Source organism: Crotalus tigris, unplaced genomic scaffold, assembly GCF_016545835.1.
Source record: "Crotalus tigris isolate CLP2741 ecotype Arizona unplaced genomic scaffold, ASM1654583v1 scf7180000018397.210595, whole genome shotgun sequence".
NCBI lineage: Eukaryota > Metazoa > Chordata > Lepidosauria > Squamata > Viperidae > Crotalus > Crotalus tigris.
In genome coordinates, this window is record NW_024096981.1 from 145,899 (window position 1) to 164,421 (window position 18,523).

General features: G+C 41.9%; 1 protein-coding gene across 1 annotated transcript; it reads left to right on the top strand.

Moving 5' to 3' along the window:
• The first annotated feature begins 1,305 nt into the window (after positions 1–1,305).
• On the top strand, positions 1,306–17,401 carry LOC120311929 (methyltransferase-like protein 7A). Its single transcript, XM_039352025.1, has 2 exons — positions 1,306–1,919; positions 16,480–17,401. The coding sequence occupies exons 1-2, from the start codon at positions 1,425–1,427 to the stop codon at positions 16,714–16,716; spliced, it is 732 nt and encodes a 243-aa protein (XP_039207959.1). The 5' UTR covers positions 1,306–1,424; the 3' UTR covers positions 16,717–17,401.
• Positions 17,402–18,523: the final 1,122 nt, after the last annotated feature.

Below are 18,523 nucleotides of genomic sequence, written 5' to 3' on the forward strand. Positions count from 1 at the left end.
CACAAAGAAAAGAAAAAGAAAAGGGAGTCAAACTATTATCCAAGGCACCTGAAGGCAGGACAAGAAGCAATGGATGGAAACTGATCAAGGAGAGAAGCAATTTACCCCACAATTGTTTTTGTTAGGTATTGTTACTGATTGTGATACTAAAGAGACCACATTGATGTTAAATTTAATTACAGCCGCAAGGTTGTTAGTAGGGCAATATTGGAAGAAGGAATCTTTGCCTACTTTGCAAGAGTGGTTTTTTAAAGTTTCTTATTTGGCGGAAATGGCAAAGATTTCAGCTTTTTTGAAGGATCAATCGCAAGAGAAGTATTTTGCGGTATGGAAAAAATGGATAGATTTTATACAATATAAGTTGGATATTAAAAAATACTATTTAGCTTTCCAATAACTTATATTTAAAATTTAAAATATCTTATAGATTTTATTCTTTTTTTATTTTTATCTTTTATTTTTATTATATTTTCTTTTATCTTTTTCTTTTTTCCTTTTCTTTATTCTTTTTCCTTTCAAGTATTCTTCTTTTGGTATTTATGTTTTTTATACATATATTATTGTTAATTATCTTATAATTTGTTCAATTAATGTATTTAGATTTATTCATGGTTTATATCTTTTTTTAAGATTTTTTGAAGAAATTTCAATTAAGCCTATGTTCAGCTCTGGGAAGGTCGGGGGAGGGAATGGGAGGGTTGGGGAGGTTTGGGGAAGGGTTGTTTTGTTTTTGTAAAATTTCAAAAAATTCAATTAAAAAAAAAAAAGGAGAGAAGCAACCTAGAACTAAGGAGAAACTTCCTGACAGTTAGAACAATTAACCAATGAAACAATCTGCCTTCAGAAGCTCCAACACTGGAAGTCTTTAATAAGAGACTGAACAGCCATTTGTCCGAAATGGTATACGGTTTCCTGTCTGAGCAGGGGGTTGGACTCGATGACCTCCAAGGTCCCTCCAACTTTATTATTATTATTATTATTATTATTATTATTATTATTATTATTATTATTACTACTACTACTACTACTACTACTACTACTACTACTACTACTACTACTTTAAATACCTGCCAACTTTGTAGATGATGGGTGTGTATGTGTGTGGGGGTGGTAATTCATTACCTGAGGTAATTTAAAATTGGAGGTTGTCCAAGATCTCTTCCAGCCCTACGATTCTATGGAAACAATCTGCATTTAAATCAGATTCAAATGTTCACTGAGTATTTTTTTCAACACGTGACTGAAAAAATCGCTGACACTTTAAGGGAGAACTGGAACAGATCGCAACCGACAGGGGGGGGGGCGGTCAGTTTGCTTCGGCAACTTTTTTAAGGGAACAGAGAGTAGCACACTCTATTTAAAGCAAATCGTTGAGGGAGTCAAGCTGCTTTGCTGCAGGGAGGGCTTCTCTTCCTAGTCCGGTGATGATGCTGCTTCTCATCTTCCAACAATGTATGAAAATCCTTACCCTGCCCATCCATGTGCTTGCCTATTTTGGTTTATGGAACCCTATTTGTAAAAGAATTTTCCCGTTTCTCGTGAAGACAGCGAGCAAATCCTACAACGCAAGAATGCACAAGGAAAAGGAGACGCTGTTCAAGAACATGCGGGACTTCGCCGACGCCTCGGGAAACCTCCACCTGCTGGAGATCGGCGTGGGCCCCGGCACCAACTTTGAGTTTTATCCACCCAACTCGCGCGTTACCTGCATGGACTACAATCCCAACTTTAGAAACGTCCTGCTGGAGAGCATGGCTCAGAATACGCACCTGCAGTTCGAGAATTTTGTGGTCGGCTCCGCCGAGAACATCTCTTCGGTACCGGACGGCTCTGTGGACATGGTGGTTGGCACACTGGTGCTTTGCTCTGTCAACAATGCCCAGGCTGTCCTGAAGGAGATTCTGCGAGTGCTCAGACCGGTAAGTCAAAGGACAAAGAGGGGAATTCAGTCTGGTCTGAGAGACCTCCAGAAAATACTAGGTTGAAGCTAAACTGGAAAGTTAAAACAACATCTCTGAGCAACGACAAGCTACTTTTGAATTGTTTTCAAAGATACCCCCCCCAAATGTGGAAATCTGCATGAAATCACCAGGGATCAAGTTTGATTTGGACGAAACTTGATTAGGAACCCGAATAGATCAAGCTGCTGACACTGTAGCAAGAGGAGAAGGAGGGTTTATATAAGGAGAACATAGGGAAAAGAGCATTATGCTGTCACAGCTGTAATTCTCTGTATGCCACCCTGGAAATTTACCATTTCTGCTCTCCTATTTTTGAGTCAGTCAGCTTGGCACATACAGAATTGTGTCCTGACCAGAGTGACCTTTGGTGAGATCTGGCTATTTAGAATCAAAAAAGGGTCAGGAAGATACTATAGACAGGGATTTATGGCTTTCTAAAGTATCACATAACATCTTTCTTTAACACAACAAAAGATCAAATGGATGAGAGAAGAGTTTGAATTCCCAAGGTGATATGGTATCTAATACTATACATAAAGTTAAGGCACAACTTTCTATTACTTTTTATTTTCAGAGAGTGAGGTAAATGAATTTTCCCTGCACAACTAATAGTAATTTTTAATAACTCAGGTTTTATACCAGCACCATTCAGTACTTCTTTTTTGCTGCAAGATTGATAAAAATCCCAGTGCATTGTTGAAGTCTTATTCCCAATATTTATTATTTATACTTCTATTGTCACTTTTGGGGAACAAATTCAAAGTACAAATTCAAAGCAGAATGCAAAGGGATGAGCTGCTCCATAGTTTTGGATAGAGTTTTCTTTTTTTCTTTCATCAGCTCTAAATGTGTTTTTTTCTTACCGTTTATTAAATGTATATGCCGTCCATCTTGTGGTTCAGGGTGACCCTGCGTGGTTTTAAACTTTATTTAAAACTATAATTAATAATACAGCAATTTATAAAATATTATGGTGCCCATATTGAAATTCAAAGTGAACTCTGGGTGGTTTTAAATTTTATTTAAATAATAAAATTTAATAATACAGAAATTTATTTATAAAATGTATATGCCGCTCATCTCCAAATTCAAAATGACACTGGGTGGCTTTAAGCTATATTTAAAACTTTAACAATAATACAGATATAAAGATACATTATTTCCCTATTTTATTTTATTTTTGTAATATATTTTATTGATTTTTTTAAAAAACATAAACCACTTAATAATTGTTGAACAGTGTGTTGTCAGGGTTGCATTTGTAAAACAATCACTAACAATTGATTTCTATAATCCATAATCCACATAATAGTTTTAGTTGATTTCTTCTTTTCCCAAAATATCCTCTTTTGCAAACATTGAGTTAATACATTTCTTATTGTTTTGATAGATAACAATTAAATATATATTTTTCCCAATAGTCCTAAAAATAATCACATCAATATAATATTTCTTTTCTATCCAATCATTCTGGTTGCCTTATCATAAATCCTGTTACAGTTCTTATTTTAATTTGTTTTTCCCACCAAATTCTAGATATTCTTACTGGTTAAGATTTTCTCAAAAATTAATTACATTTAAGAATTTAACTCTATTTTTCCATATAAACCATCTCACACTTTTACATTTCTTAAGAAATAGATAAAAGTAGAAAGAAAGAAAGAAAAGCAAGAGTAAAGAAGCATAAAAAATAACATACTGCTTAAAATATATATCCCTCCTAAGCTAATACGTATTTATTTCCTAAATTTCATATTCTATTTAACCATAATTAAAAATATGTTTAATCTTTAAACATTCCATTTAATACATCTAGTCATCTAGTCTTTTAACTCTTATTCAAAACATTTTTATCCATTATAATTTTCTTAAATTCAATCACATTTAAATATCTAAAATATTTCCTTTTATCTAAGTCATTTCAACTTTTTTATATTACTCATATCAAGAAAGAGAACAAAAAGGGGAAAAAAGCATACTATATTATATTTAGAGAATTCATCCCTCTTAGAGTGACATATATATTCCAAAACTTTTCTATTTCTTTAACCATATTCAAACAAATGTTTCTTTTTTAAGTATCCTCTCTGGTAAGTCTCATCATCTATTTTCTTAGTTTCTACTTTAGTCTTTTTCTTTTGCCCAGAGTCTTTCTTAATCAATGTATTTTGCTGAATCAAAAAGTTTTTCCCTATGTTTATAAATGTTGCTCTAGATATAAAAAGTAAATCAGGAGAAATGTCTTTGTACGGGACTTCTGCCTTTCTGTGTTTGTTGAAAATCTTTTTCTTTTTCTTTCTCTCCGCTTCTCTTATCATTTCTTTTCTCTCCAATGTTTCTGACATCTCTACGGTCCATTTTATCCGATCTGTTTTCTTGTCCTCAGATTTATTTTGTAATCTTAACGAATAAGTTGTTTTTTCCAATTCTTCTGATTTTTTTCCCACTAGGATTAAATCATGTTTCCTTGTTTTGTTAAGTTCCATTTTTAAGTCTCTGTTCTCAATTCCACATCCATTTATCTGTTTTATCTGCTCCTTCTCTGTTGTTGTTTTCTGGGAATTTTTTTGTTGTAGAGTTAACTTGGAAATAGATTGATATATATTTTCAAAGTTGTTTTGGATTTCTTTGTGGTTTAAAGTCATTGTTGTTTGAATTAGTTGCAGTATACTATATATCAGGGCCTGTCAATTGGTGGTATGCGTACCACTAATGGTACGCGACCAACTGGCTGGTGGTACGTAGCGGTGTCTTCCTGCCCCCGCGGCGTCGCCTCCCCCCTCCTTCCCAGCTCATGTGCTTCTTGAAATTGAAAACATGCTGCTTTGCGATGGCCTGCAGGAACCCTGCAGAGGGTGCACAAAGAGCGCAAGCACAGAGCGAGGCCCCGCCCTCCCCAGGGACTCGTTGTCGCCCTTCCCCCCTCTCTTCTTACTTCAGAAGCAAGCGTGAGCCTGAGGTGGGCAGGCTCCCTCGGCAGGTAGGTATTTGAGACCGCTCGCATGGCGGCCCTGAGCACCAACCTCACAACCACCTCTCATGGCCCTCACATTGCCTCCCGGGGCTTGAGTCTTTTCCCCCTCTCCTGTTCCCGAGGTGCCGGGTTTTACAGAGGGGAAAGCAAAGCAGCCAGATGGCATGCACCCATCTCATCCCATAGCAGCAGGTGGGAATCGAGGCCCACATTTGTTTTGCTTATGCTGATCAACACGGTGACTCAGGGGCCGGCCGGGGAGGGGGGGGAGTGCTCCCTTGCTTTGGGCTTGCTGAGCTCAGCTCTCTGCTCCCCACTCCTGATACCAATCAAACTGGCCACAATGGTGCTGCACACTCAGTAGCCACCCCTTAACTGCCACCCCCCGCCCGGCACTCATTGGCCACTATGTGCTGCCTGTCAGGCACAGCGCAGTCTCATCGGGCTGCGGTGGCAGCTCAAGGCAATCGCCGGCGCCTCATTGGCTCAGGCCGCCCGCCCGTGATAGGAATCTGATGGGGATTCGGGGGACAGCTGGAGGGGACTGTTCCCTTGCTCCAGACTCACTGAGCTCCGCTCCCGCTACCGATCGAACATTCCAATGCCCCCATGCTGGAAAACCGATCGGGGCACCGCAGCAGAAGCCGCAAACTGTGGGGGATCCCTGCCGCCGCCACCAGAGCCTGCTACAATGGAGCGCCAGCCAGCTGCTTCAACCAGGCACCAGCAGCCTCCTTGGGATGCCCCGCCCATTGGTGATGTTGCCACGCCATGTTCCATGATGCCTGGGAATGCCCGCCGCAGGCAGAGCCGGCCATAACGGAGCACCGGCCAACTGCTCTAACCAGAAGCTGGCGGGCAATCCTGGGGTGCGCTGGAGTCCCGCACACCACCTGGTAGGCTGCCATCAGCTGTTCCTCCTGTGTGGCATTTCCAGCAGCCAGCTGCATGGGTCTCCCCCTCTATTGTAGGCCCCGCTGGCCGGGAAGGCGCGCCAGAGTCCCGGATGCCGGGAAGGCAATCGGCTCGCTCCTCTCCCATCGGCCGCTCTGCCCAGCTCGTGCCTGGCTGGAGCAGCATTGGTACTTCCAAAGGTGGCCGCTTCAAAATCACACGGGCACCCCTCGGCTGCTCCCTTCCCCTCTGCACCTCCAAATCGATCCCCAAGCAAAAAGGGGGGGAGGAAGTGAGGGAGGAAGAGAGGGAGAGAAAGAGAGAGGGAGAGAAAGAGGAAGGAAGAAAGAAAGAAAGAAAGAAAGAAAGAAAGAAAGAAAGAAAGAAAGAAAGAGGAGGGAGAAAGAGGGAGAGACAAATAGAAAGGGAGAGAGAGAGAAATAGGGAGGGAGAGAAAGAGGGAGAGAGGGAGAAAGAGAAAGAGGGAGAGAAAGAAAGGGAGAGAGAAAAAGAGGGAGAGAGAGATAGAAAGGGAGAAAGAAAGGGAGTGAGAGAGAGAAAGGGAGAGAGAGAAAGAGGGAGAGAGAGAAAGAGAGTGAGAGAAAGTGGGAGAGAAAGAAAGAGGGAGAGAAAGAGGGAAAGAGAAAGGGAGAGAGAGAGAGAGAGAAAGAGGGAGAGAGAGAAAGGGAGAGAGAGAGGGAGAAAGAGATGAGAGAGATATAGAAAGGGAGAGAGAAAGAGGGAGAGAGAAAAAAATAGGGAGGGAGGGAGAGAAAGAGGGAGAGAAAGAAAGAGGGAGAGAGAAAGGGAGAGAAATAGAGAGGGAAAGAGAAAAAGTGGGAGAGAAAGAGAAACAGAGAGGGAGAGAGAAAGGGAGAGAGAGAAAGAGGGAGAGAAAGAAAGAGGGAGAGAGAAAGAAAGGGAGAGAAATAGAGAGGGAAAGAGAGAAAGAGGGGGAGAGAGAGAAAGAGAGAGGGAAAGAGAGAAAGAGAGAAGGAGAGAGAGAAAGGGAGAGAGAGAGGGAGGGAGGGAGAGATTATATTAGTAACATGGTTGTTAAGTGAATCTAGTTTCTCCACTAACTTTGCTCATCAGAAGGTTGCAAAAGACGATCACGTGACCCTGGAATAATGTGACCATCATAAATATGAATCGGTTGCCAAGCATCCAAATGTAAATCACATGACCATGGGGATGCTGCAATGGTCACAAATGTGAAAAATGATCATAAGTCACTTTTTTCAGTGCTGTTGTAACTTTGAACAGTTAACTAAGCAAACTGTTGTAAGTCAAGGACTACCTGTACTTTATCACCTTTTTCCATTTTTTTTGGTCAAGTTTTTGACACCTTGCTAGGTGACTTGTGGTACTCGAATGTTGCCATATTCTAAAAGTGGTACAATTGCTGAAAAGGTTGAAAATCCCTGCTATATATCTCCTCTTGTGACATATTTATCTTTTCTTGATATGTTCTTTCTACATGTCTCTGATCCATGATAGACAAGAATTTGAGTTTTCCTCTTCCTTTCTTTTCTCTGTAAATAGCTTTAGAGTCCAATTAGGTAGATATTTGTAATCCAAATAGTTCAAAAAAGTTTTTTTCTTGAAATTTATAATTCTCTCATTGTTTACAGCCCAGATTATTGTCTTTTTTTGTCATAGCTGTTTTTTGTTGTTAAAACTTTGAAGGTCACAGACATAGATTAGCTTTTCTCAGATTTCGCCAAGTCTTATATTAAAGTCATAGCTGTCATAGTCATCTGCCTGTTATGGTTCCGGCTAATGAAACACTTCAAGGAACTTCCAGGCACTTATTTTCCCAAAAGTCAGTGATTGTTACAAAATGTCGGCACAGGCATAACAGAGGGATGCTAGGATCTAAGTTCTCTTCCTCTGAGCAGTTAAATTATCAGCATGTTCCCTCCCTAAATTAGCCATCATATATCACATTATCCAATTAGTGTGAAGGTCAAAGGTTTTCTTCCTCTTTCTTTCCTGGGCTTTACCCCCACCCCCCTTCTGCTCTGTATTAGCCCCATAAATACCAGACAGTTCTGCATATTGTCAAAAGCAAGAATATACAATATTTGCAGTGTTGATATCCGCCCCCCCTTACAAGGACAGATCCTGTAAAGTAAACAAAAGCATATGTTAAGGGTTATCTTTCAGTTTGTTGGGGTGTTTCACATGAAACCTTTTGACCAATCTGTCAGTTTTCACTTCACTCGATTTCACCCAGGTGGCTTCAGACAACGGGTATCCCTTCCATTGCACTAGGTACTACAATTTCCCTCTAAAGATTCTAGAGTCAAGAATACGTTTCACTTCATAGTGGGTCTGTCACGCGACTACGAGGGGCCCAGGTGCCTTCTTCGGAGGAGGTCTTAAAGTGGAGCCCCTATAAGGTTTCAACAAGCTACAATGGAAAACTGGGTGAATTTTCCCTAAAAGTCTAGGAAGTTTTAGTTCTACTGTGACTGAGTTGATGATCCTTACTATGGGGAAAGGCCCCAAGAATTTAGGTCCCAATTTCCTGCTGGGGAATTTGAGGCATAAATACTTACTTGACAAGTAAACCATTTCCTCAACTTGGAATGTTCTTTGGGGACCCCTCTTCCTATCAGCCTGCTTTTTATAGGTTTCAAAATTCTTTTTTAAAGCAGTTTTTGTGTTTTTCCAAACTTCTTCCCATCCCCTCACCCACTGATCTAGTGTCTAGGAAGCGGAGGGCAACTGAGGATATTCAGGTATTGGGCTGAACTCTTTTCCTGTGGCCACTCTGAAAGGCGTATAGCCAGTGCTGCTGTGCACAGAATTATTGTACGCCACCTCCGCAAAAGGGAGGAGATCGGTCCAGTTCATCTGTTGGTAAGAAACATAGCATCTAAGATATTGCTTCACCATTTTGTTAGCGGCTTCTGCGGCCCCATTGGTGGCCGGATGAAAAGCAGATGATAAAGCTTGAGATGATCCAATTAATTTAAGAAAAATTCTCCAAAACTTTGCTGTGAACTGCACCCCCCTGTCCGAAATTATTTGCTTAGGAGTGCCATGCAGCCGGTAGATATGTTTCAGGAACAATTTGGTCAGTCGTTGGGGAGATGGGAGTCCTTTGCAGGCGATGAAATGAGCCTGCTTCGAGAACAGATCTATTATAGTCCAGATGACAGTATTTCCACTACTTGCAGGTAGGTCTACTATAAAATCCATAGCTATTTCTTCCCATGGTTGAGAAGGGTCTGCCATGGCTTGCAGTAACCCAGGGGTTTTCCCCAGGATTCTTTTCATTGTGGCACATACAGTACAACTTTTTACATAGTTTTCCACATCCTTTTTCAGCCCCGGCCACCAAAATTGCCAGCGGGTGAGGTGTAGGGTTTTCAAATATCCAAAGTGTCCAGTCTGTTTTACATCGTGACTGTGTTCGAGAGCAGTAAGACAGAGTGCTTCTGGTAAATATAGCTTTCCCCCTTTGTAAGCCAAGCCATCCCTGCATGTTAGGGAGGCTTGATTATCTTTGAACCATTGGTCGGTGAGGAGCTCTCATTTTATTATCTTCGCCCCAGGATCATCAGGAGGGGACTCTGCAAGGTGTAAGTTGAGCAGCCGTTTGTGGATTGAGAATAATTGCTTCATTAACCTCCTCTCGTTCACTTTTGTACTGTGGTAACTGGGATAACGCATCAGCTAGGAAGTTCTTTCCTCCTGCTATGTATTTTAGTGTGAAGTTGAAGCGGTTAAAGTACTTGCTTTGGGGACAATTTGTGGGGAGTTTTCAGCACTTCTAGATTTTTGTGAACTGTCCATACTTCAAATGGCACCTTGCTACCTTCTAGATAGTCGCCAGTTTATTAGCACCCATCTAATCGCGAAGGCCTCTTTCTCCCAGATTGCTCATCTCCGCTTGCTCTCAGTAAATTTCTTAGAGGTATAGGCGCAGAGTTGCAGGATCCCATTTTTGTTCTTTTGCAGTAACACAGCTCCAACTGCCACATCGCTGGCATCGGCTTGAATCACAAACGGTTCCCCTGGGCAGGGGTGCTTTAGAACCGGTTCAGCAGCAAATAGTCTCTTTAAATTCTCAAAAGCTGTTTGACAGCCCATTGTCCATGCTAGTGGTTGGCCCGGTCATGGCTTCCCTCCTCCTTTGCCTGTTTTGAGTAGTTCTGTGAGAGGTAGGGCAATCTCGGCAAAAGAAGGGATGAATTGACGATAAAAGTTGGCAAAACCCAGAAAGCTCTGGAGCTGTTTGCGAGTCCTTGGGGGCTGCCATTCGATTATAGTTTTCACCTTGGCTGGATCCATTTCAATACCCTCATTGGAAATTTGGTAGCCAAGATAGTCTAATCGGGTTTGGTGAAATTCACACTTCGACCATTTGGCATAAAGCTTGGCATTCAATAGTTTCTTTAACACTTCTCTCACCAGCTTTATGTGATCAGTCATATTCGTGCTGTATATTAGGATATCATCAAGATACACCAAAACCCCTTTGTACAAGTGATCATGTAGGACCTCATTAATCAACTGCATAAATATCGCTGAGGCCCCCTGTAGTCCAAATGACTTTGAAATGATAGCTCCCCAAAGGACAGTTGAAGGCAGTTTTCCACTCGTCCCCCTCTTTTATTTTCACCCAGTAATATGCCTCTCTCAGGTCTAATTTAGTGAAGACACTCCCCTTAGCCAAATGGGTTAATAAATCCTTTAGGAGGGGGAGGGGGTATTTATTTTCCACACTCACAGCATTGAGACCCTTATAGTCTACGCAGAGATGAAGAGATCCATCTTTTTTATCTTTGAACAACACAGGGGCTCCCATGGAAGATTTGGCCCATTCGATAAACCCCCACACTAGGTTTTTGTTCATGTATCACTGCATCTCCTCCATTTCGAGGGGGGACATGGCATACATTCGCGGTCGTGGGAGTTTGGCTCCGGGGACCAGTTCGATGGAGCAGTCATTGGGTCTGTGAGGGGGTAGGACATCACATTCCTTTTCACTAAATGCCTCCGCCAGGTCCCAGTATATCTTGGGGATGACTGGTTCCCCTGGAGACAGTGAGGCGGCCATGTGCACTCGCTCATTGGGTGACCTAAGATGCCTAGCAACATCTGTGGAATCAATGGGGGGATTAGGCCCTATAGATAGTCTCACAGTTCTCATTCCTTTCTCCCACCAGATAAACGGCTTCCATTTGTCTAACCAGGCTAGTCCTAGGATCACCGCCTCAGTCATTTTTGGAGCCACCAGGAAGCGAATAAACTCCCAGTGTGCACCTATTTCTAGGCATAAGGGCTCAGTTAATTGTGTGACAAGAGTTCCTCCCATCAGGGAGCCATCGGCTTGCTCAAACCTCACCAGTTTGGAAAGCTGTTTTGCCCGTATGCCCATTTTCATGGCAAATGCCAGACTAATAATGCAGTGGGTGCATCCCGAATCAATTAGTACATTCAAGTCCATTTGTGCACCAGACTTAGGGATTATAAGTTTGGCGACCAGTGAAAAAGGCGGGATTTGTCAACTCACCATCAGGTCATTCTCTCCTTCATCATCGCTGTCAAAGAAGAGTAGAGCAGGGGCGGGTCCACCTGGAGTCCCGGCGTCCTCCTGTGTGGGGGGTGTAATCTGGGCGACAGGTTCCAGTGTAAGTCAGTTGGATTTTTTTCTCGTTAGCTGCTGAGCAGGTTTCTTTCACATTGTTGGTTCTGGTTTGCTCTGCAGTCGGGGGTAGGGGACTGGACAGGTGGCCGCTCGATGTCCTCCTTGTCCACACTGGAAACACTTGAAGGAAGGGCATGTAGGTGGCCTGTGTCTCTCAGCTCTTGCAATAGTTGAAGGCTTTCGTGGGTGTGATTGCTGTCCGGGTAGCTCTGGTTGCTGCTCGGGTTCATGTGGGAGAGGCTTCTTATAATGAGAGAGCTTAACATCTAACTTCATGGCTGTCTGGTACTACTCCTGTAGCTGATCAGGTATTTCTCAATAAATGCAGGCCTGAGAGAGGTGATCGTCTAATCCCTCGATGAAGTAATGGATGAGGGACTGCTCAGGCCACCCCTCTATTCGACCTGCTATCTTGTGGAATTCTCGCACGTACTCCAGGGCAGGACTCCCGGCTTTTTTATTTTGTGAATTTGTCCTGCTGCTTTGAGGCCAATGGATGGGTCCTCAAATCATTCTCTCAGACTTAAGAGAAAAAGGTGGGGATCTTCCAATTCGGGGGCTTGCTCACTATATAAATTGTTCAGCCATTCAGATGCTTCTTCCTTTAGGTTGGGCGCAATGACATCGACCATGGCCCCTGGTTCCGGGTACAGATAGGCCCAGTGATTCAAGTGAGAACGCACTTGGTTGAGGAAAAAAATCAGCTTCTCTGGGTCCCCATCAAAGGTTGCATTGAAGGGTGGTATGAACACAGGCTGCTGTGGCCCCCACTGGGGCTGTTGCTGCTGGTCCCACCCTGGTTGCTGGTCTAGTCTCTGTGCTTGTGGTGCCCTCAGTTGCTGTTGGCCCCATCCTGCCAGCTGATCCAACGGCTGCTGGGCTCTCTGCTATTGATGTGGTGCCTCCAGTTGCTGTTGGCCCCATCCTGGCTGCAGATTTATGCCCAAGGGTTGCACGTTTGGGGGCTGTGGCCAACCTCCTTGCTGTGGCTGTTCTCCCACCAGCTGCTGATCTCCTGGCTTCTGTACCACCCCAGGGCATTGCAAGGCTTCTATTAGCTATGGCAAGTTCAGAGGACATGGATCAGCCACCTGCTGGGAAACCCAATCTCCTCATTGCTGCAGAGGACTCAGACTGGGATTCTCTCTGTGTTCAGGGCTGGAGTACCTGTCAGGAACATCTGCAATGGAAGGGCTATAGGTTTCACTCTGTAGGAATTGATTTCTGTTTTTCATTTCTGTGTTTTGAAATCTTTCCAGTGACTCACCCACAACTCTGTTATCTCTCCATTCTGCTTTTGAAGTCTTTACTCTCAGCTGGGAAATCTGCCAAATTCCTCTCTCCCCCAGCTTGCTGGCTGTCGCTTCCCCCCCCCCCAGGGAAACTGTTGCAGCCACGGGGCTGGCTTTAGGCAATCTTTCTTTCTCCATAATGAGATCTCCCCTGAATCTTTACCAGCTCCTCTCAAGCCTAGAGGCAGTGGATGGAGTTCGGGACCCCAGGTCGTTTGAAAAGAATGTGAGATCCTAGCATGTTGTTATGGTTCCGGCTAATGAAACACTTCAAAGAACTTACAGGCATTTATTTTCCAAAAAGTCAATGATTGTTACAAAAATGTTGGCACAGGCATAATGGAGGGATGCTAGGATCTAAGTTCTCTTCCTCTGAGCAGTTAAATTATCAGCATGTTCCCTCCCTAAATTAGCTGTCATATATCACATTATCCAATTAGTGTGAAGGTCAAATATTTTCTTCCTCTTTCTTTCCAGGGCTTTACCCCCACCCCCCTTCTGCTCTGTATTAACCCCATAAATACCAGACAGTTCTTCATATTGTCAAAAGCAAGAATATACAATATTTGCAGCATTGACACTGCCACTAGGTGTCAGCAACTATTTGTTTTTCAATTTCCAAAATGAACAATTATCTCTGAAATGAGAGTCTTAACCATTAAAACAATTTTAGATTCATTGAGATTTAAGTTTTAAGTTTCAGGTTTTATATTTATTTCACTTACATATATTTTGATCCTCCATAAAAAGATTAATTTGCCACTTCCATTAAGAGTGGGCAGAAATCTCTCTCCTTCCCTTTCGGAAGTATTTTGCTTCTTGGGGATCTTTTCCAGGAAATTAAATGTAAAATAGAAAATAGAAGATCAAATTCCTCAGCCAGTTTCAAGCACGCTGTTCACAGTTGTGCTGGTTAGCACTTTTGGACTTCGGTTGCAAGCAGCTTGAGCTGGTCGATGCAATACGGCCAGCCTTTCTCCTGTCAGGTTAGAAGGCTTTCCCAAATTTGAACGGAATGGCTGCCACCATTCCAGAATCGATGGAGCACCCTTCTTTCTTCATCGCCTCTCTGGGGTGACTTAAACCCATTTAGGATCCCCTGGCAGGGTGAAATTAGCTCTCGCGGTGCAGAGAATCCACAAGCCTGCGACCGGTCGCTACCATGCAAAACCAGAAGTCCTCATTTCCCTATTTGAAAAAGTACATCCACAGTTCTCTGTGCTTGTTTTATATTTTTCTGTCTTACTATGTTATTAGTTGCGAAGTCGTGTCCGACCCATCACGACCCCATGGACAACATTCCTCCAGGTCTTCCTGTCCTCTACCATCTTCTGGAGTCCATTTAAGCTCACACCCGCTGCTTCAGTGACTCCATCCAGCCATCTCATTCTCTGTCGTCCCCTTCTTCTACTGCCCTCAATTTTTCCCAGCATCAGGCTCTTCTCCAGTGAGTCCTTCTTTCTCATTAGGTGACCAAAGTATTTGAGTTTCAACTTCAGGATCTGGCCTTCTAAAGAACAGTCGGGGTTAATTTCTTCTAGGACTGACCGGTTTGAACACCTCGCAGTCCAAGGGACTCACAGGAATCTTCTCCAGCACCATAGTTCAAATGCCAGAATTCTTTGGTGCTCAGCCTTTCTTATGGTCCAAATTTCACAGCCATACATTACAACTGGGAAAACCATGGCCTTGACTATACGCACTTTTGTTGGCAGGGTGATGTCTCTGCTTTTTAGTATGCTGTCTAGATTTGCCATAGCTAACCTCCCCAGGAGTAAGCGTCTTTTAATTTCTTGGCTGCAGTCCCCATCTGCAGTGATCTTGGAGCCCAGGAAAATAAAATCATTTCATCCCCATCTATTTGCCAGGAATTGAGAAGGCCGGATGTCATGATCTTGATAACTTTATTTAAAACAAGGAAGTATTTGGGGAAAAAAAACCTATGAATAAACATATCATTAGTGACACTATACAAGCTGTATAAAACAGAATGCATTATTTTTATGTAATGGTGTATGGAAATAACCTTGGGAGACAGAAGGAAGAGCTATGAATTAGAAAAATTAGACAATGATTAGACAAGAGGCAAATGAGTCTGCAGAAGCAGTGGGGATGTGGCAAGTTCCCTAGATTGTTAGACTGGAAAGATGTGCTTTCAGACATGCAAGCTTTTGTTAATTTAACATTACAATAAAGCTAGAGCTAGTACTTCTGGGCGGGCATCTTCTCTGGACTATCTTGCAAAACTGAAAATATAAGATATATTTTTTAACTTAGTACCAAAGCCTCCACTCTATTGATTAAAGAAAAAAATAACATCACTCTACTACTCCTACACCAGCTCACTGCTGGAGGTGGCTGAGGGGATAAGACCTTATCCCCTTCCCGTCCATCTCTTAGCTCTCTCAGTTTCAATTTAATACACTTTAGTACAGTTTTTAATGATGTTTTAATCTGTGTAACTTTAATATTTTAATTATCTTTTACTTATTTAAATAACTTGTAAACCACCCAGAGTCACCTTGCAAGAGAGAGGGATGACATAAAAATTGTATTAGTAAATACACAGTGAAGCTTAATATTTGGTGAACCCTTTTGAATTTTTAATATTTCTGCATAAGTTTGACCTAAACTGTGATTGGCTGTCCACACAAATTCTAAACCTAAATAAAGACAACCCAATTAAACAAATGAGTTAAAAACATTATCCTTTTACCATTTCTGCTGGTCAAGACATGAGGCTTATTTTATTCTCCCCATCATTTCTTTGAAATTTTGGTGACTGCATCTTAAAAGGATACTATAAATTTAGGAAGAAGCGGTGAAGGGCAGATAAAATGAACACTCTCTTAAAAAGAGAAGCTCCAACGTTTGATACTTTTTAGTATAGAAGAAAAGGAAAACAGATGAACAGTTAAATTTGTGAATCTGTATAAGTAGTTATTAGAAAGGAATTTGTCTTTTCTCATAATAACGGTATCTAGAGTGAATGCAATCTCACTGGATATTCGCGATAAAAAAGTGGCATTTTTCAAGTGGAAAGAATTGAGACCACAATTGAGTTAGGGGATGGTAATCCAAATATAAGTTGTTACTATACATACATTACAACTTGTTTGTCCTTTAATAGGACTTGTTTGACTTTATGGTCAAGTGTATCTCTTTATTCATTTAACAATAGATAAATCAGCTTCCTTCATCGTATCTTGATGTATTGAGTTCTAGTTCCGTCTTGGCCACCTGGGTGACTTTGGGCCAGTCACTTTCTCTCCTCGGCCAACTCACCTCACAGAATTGTTGTTGTGGAGAACATAGGAGAAGGAAAGTGTGTTGGATGTGCTCTCCGCCTTGAGTTATTTGTAAAAATGATAAAACAAGGATATAAATAAATAAAGGAATAAATTATTGAAATTTTGAGTTTGATATGCAGAAATATATTGAACAGGTACAGCTATTTTGTCACCATCCTTAAGTAAAAAAGGCCAATTCTCAGTTTTCCTAGAACTTGAATCTCCTGTAAATCATTAATGGATAAATTGCATTTCAGTTTCATTTTGTCTCTGTATTTAATTATTGTTTCATGTCGCTAGGAAGTTATATAACAACAATTTTATTACAGTGTGACTTTTTTATGTAATTTCAAAGTGTTCTGATTTATATTTTTTCTTTTTTGTATTATTTTACTTTTTCCAGGGTGGTGTATACTATTTCATGGAACATGTAGCAGCTGACAGATCAACCTGGACCTACTTCTGGCAACAAGTCTGTAACCCTACCTGGGGACATGTGGGCGATGGGTGCTCCTTGTTAAAAGAGAGCTGGAAATATATAGAGAATGCGGGGTTTTCTAAACTGAACTTGCAACACATCATAGGCCCATTGGTCATATATGTAATGCGTCCCCATATTTATGGATATGGTGTGAAGTAATTGTTCAGTCTGGAGAAAGCGTCTTTCTCTTAAAACCAGATTTCTGAATATAAGGAATTAACAGTAACAATGCATATGCTGCAATAAGAAAAGGGTTTCCTCTATTCTGTATGATTCGGAGTGGAGAAAGGTTCCTAAACGTTCAGGCTGCACTAAGCCTAAATGGTACCTTGGATCAAATTTGGAGGGAGGAAAAATAATAAATGTAAAAATTAATTAAAAAAAAACAAAGGACCATGTGGGGGGGAAAGCCCCCACCATTTTGCTGTGGCATCCCTTAGACCACCATGTCAGCTGCCCAGGAAGGACAGCTCGAAGAGGCCTTTGGGGGGGGGGGTATTACTTGTAACCTGTGTGGAGTTCTCTAGTAAAAAACTGGTAATGGAAAAAGCTCTAACTTAAGCACAAGCTGAGCAGGGAATCTTGCTTAAATAGTACTTCAGGCAGAAGCCTTTGTTGGCTTTTAGGAGAGGCCTACACAGAAAGACTTTTCTCAGCTTCTTACTGCCTGTACTTGTAGAGAGGGTAAAACTGCAAATATTGACATGGGATTAGACTGAAAGCTAAGGCTTAGCATTTAGAAACTGATAATGTTGTATCAAAGCTTGCTAACTGCTGAATTATGTATTATCTCCTAGTTTTACTTATCATGCTTTTCATTTTCAATAAAAAGGGTTTGAGGTGTTTTCTCTCTCTCTGGTGAACTTTTGTTCATGACTTTTTCTGAGTATGGGCAAATGCAAATATTGTGTCCCCTGGTTCTGGGATATATTGTGAGTTGTGTAACTGATCCATGGAAAAGCCTGGTCCTCAATAATCATTTTAAATGGGGACTGAGAAGAGATGTGCTGTTAAACCTTAACCTGATATTTACCTGTTTGTAGAAACATTTTTGGAAAATGCTTCGGCATATCTGTTTAGCATCACCCCATCCCGTTTCTATCTTTCATTTACAAAAGATCCCAGATCAGCAGGGACTGTGGCCAATTCTTTGTGCAGCACAAAGAATCTTCCCTGTTGTTGGCCCCTGGGATATTCCAGAATTCCAAAATCCAGCTTTAAATGCCCTCAGCCTAGTGCTTTTTTCATTTTTTAAATTTATTACAGTCAAAGATTTATATAGAAAAAACCAAAATGTTTAAAAATAAAAGGATGGATATAAAACACAAAGTAAAAGAATGTACAGAATATGACTTCCGGTTTGCCGATGCAGCTGCTGTGGAAGCTTGGAAGGCGACTCCGTCTTCCACATCCGCTTTTCCTTCAATGGGGGACTCTGGAAAGGGTTGAAAGTCGCCCTGTAGGGGCAACAAGCAAAGAGGGGACCACTGCTTGATTGTGGGAGGGTGGCAGCCCTTCCCTTGACACAGGCAGCCCTCTAAACTGGCGGTGAAAAGACTGGCCATAGCAATATAGCTCGTCATTAGACTGCAGACAGCCAAAGTCAAATCTACTATCAAGCACTTTGAAAGCAATGCGGATGAAACTGGGTGAGATCTGATCTTCTCTTTACCCTAAGTACTTTCTTTTCCTGCAAATGCTGTTTGAAGTATGTTCCCCCTGTGAGGAGAGAGGGAAGGGAATTTCTATCCACCCTCTAAGAACTGTGGCGTCTGACTACCCAGGGCAGGGGTCGGCAACCTTAAACACTCAAAGAGCCACTTGGACCCGTTTCTCACAGAAAAGAAAACATTGAGAGCCACAAAACCCTTTTGACATCTAAAATGAAGATAACACTGTATGTATCCTTTTTTCACCTTTACGCTATGTATAAAAAAACTATAGTGTGTTGCATTTATGAAATCAA

Bases quoted from the DNA above. Each gene is read 5' to 3' on its own strand.
- LOC120311929 (XM_039352025.1), top strand. From the start codon at position 1,425: ATGATGCTGCTTCTCATCTTCCAACAATGTATGAAAATCCTTACCCTG. The intron at 1,920-16,479 runs GTAAGTCAAAGG...TACTTTTTCCAG, and splicing joins TTCTGCGAGTGCTCAGACCG to GGTGGTGTATACTATTTCAT.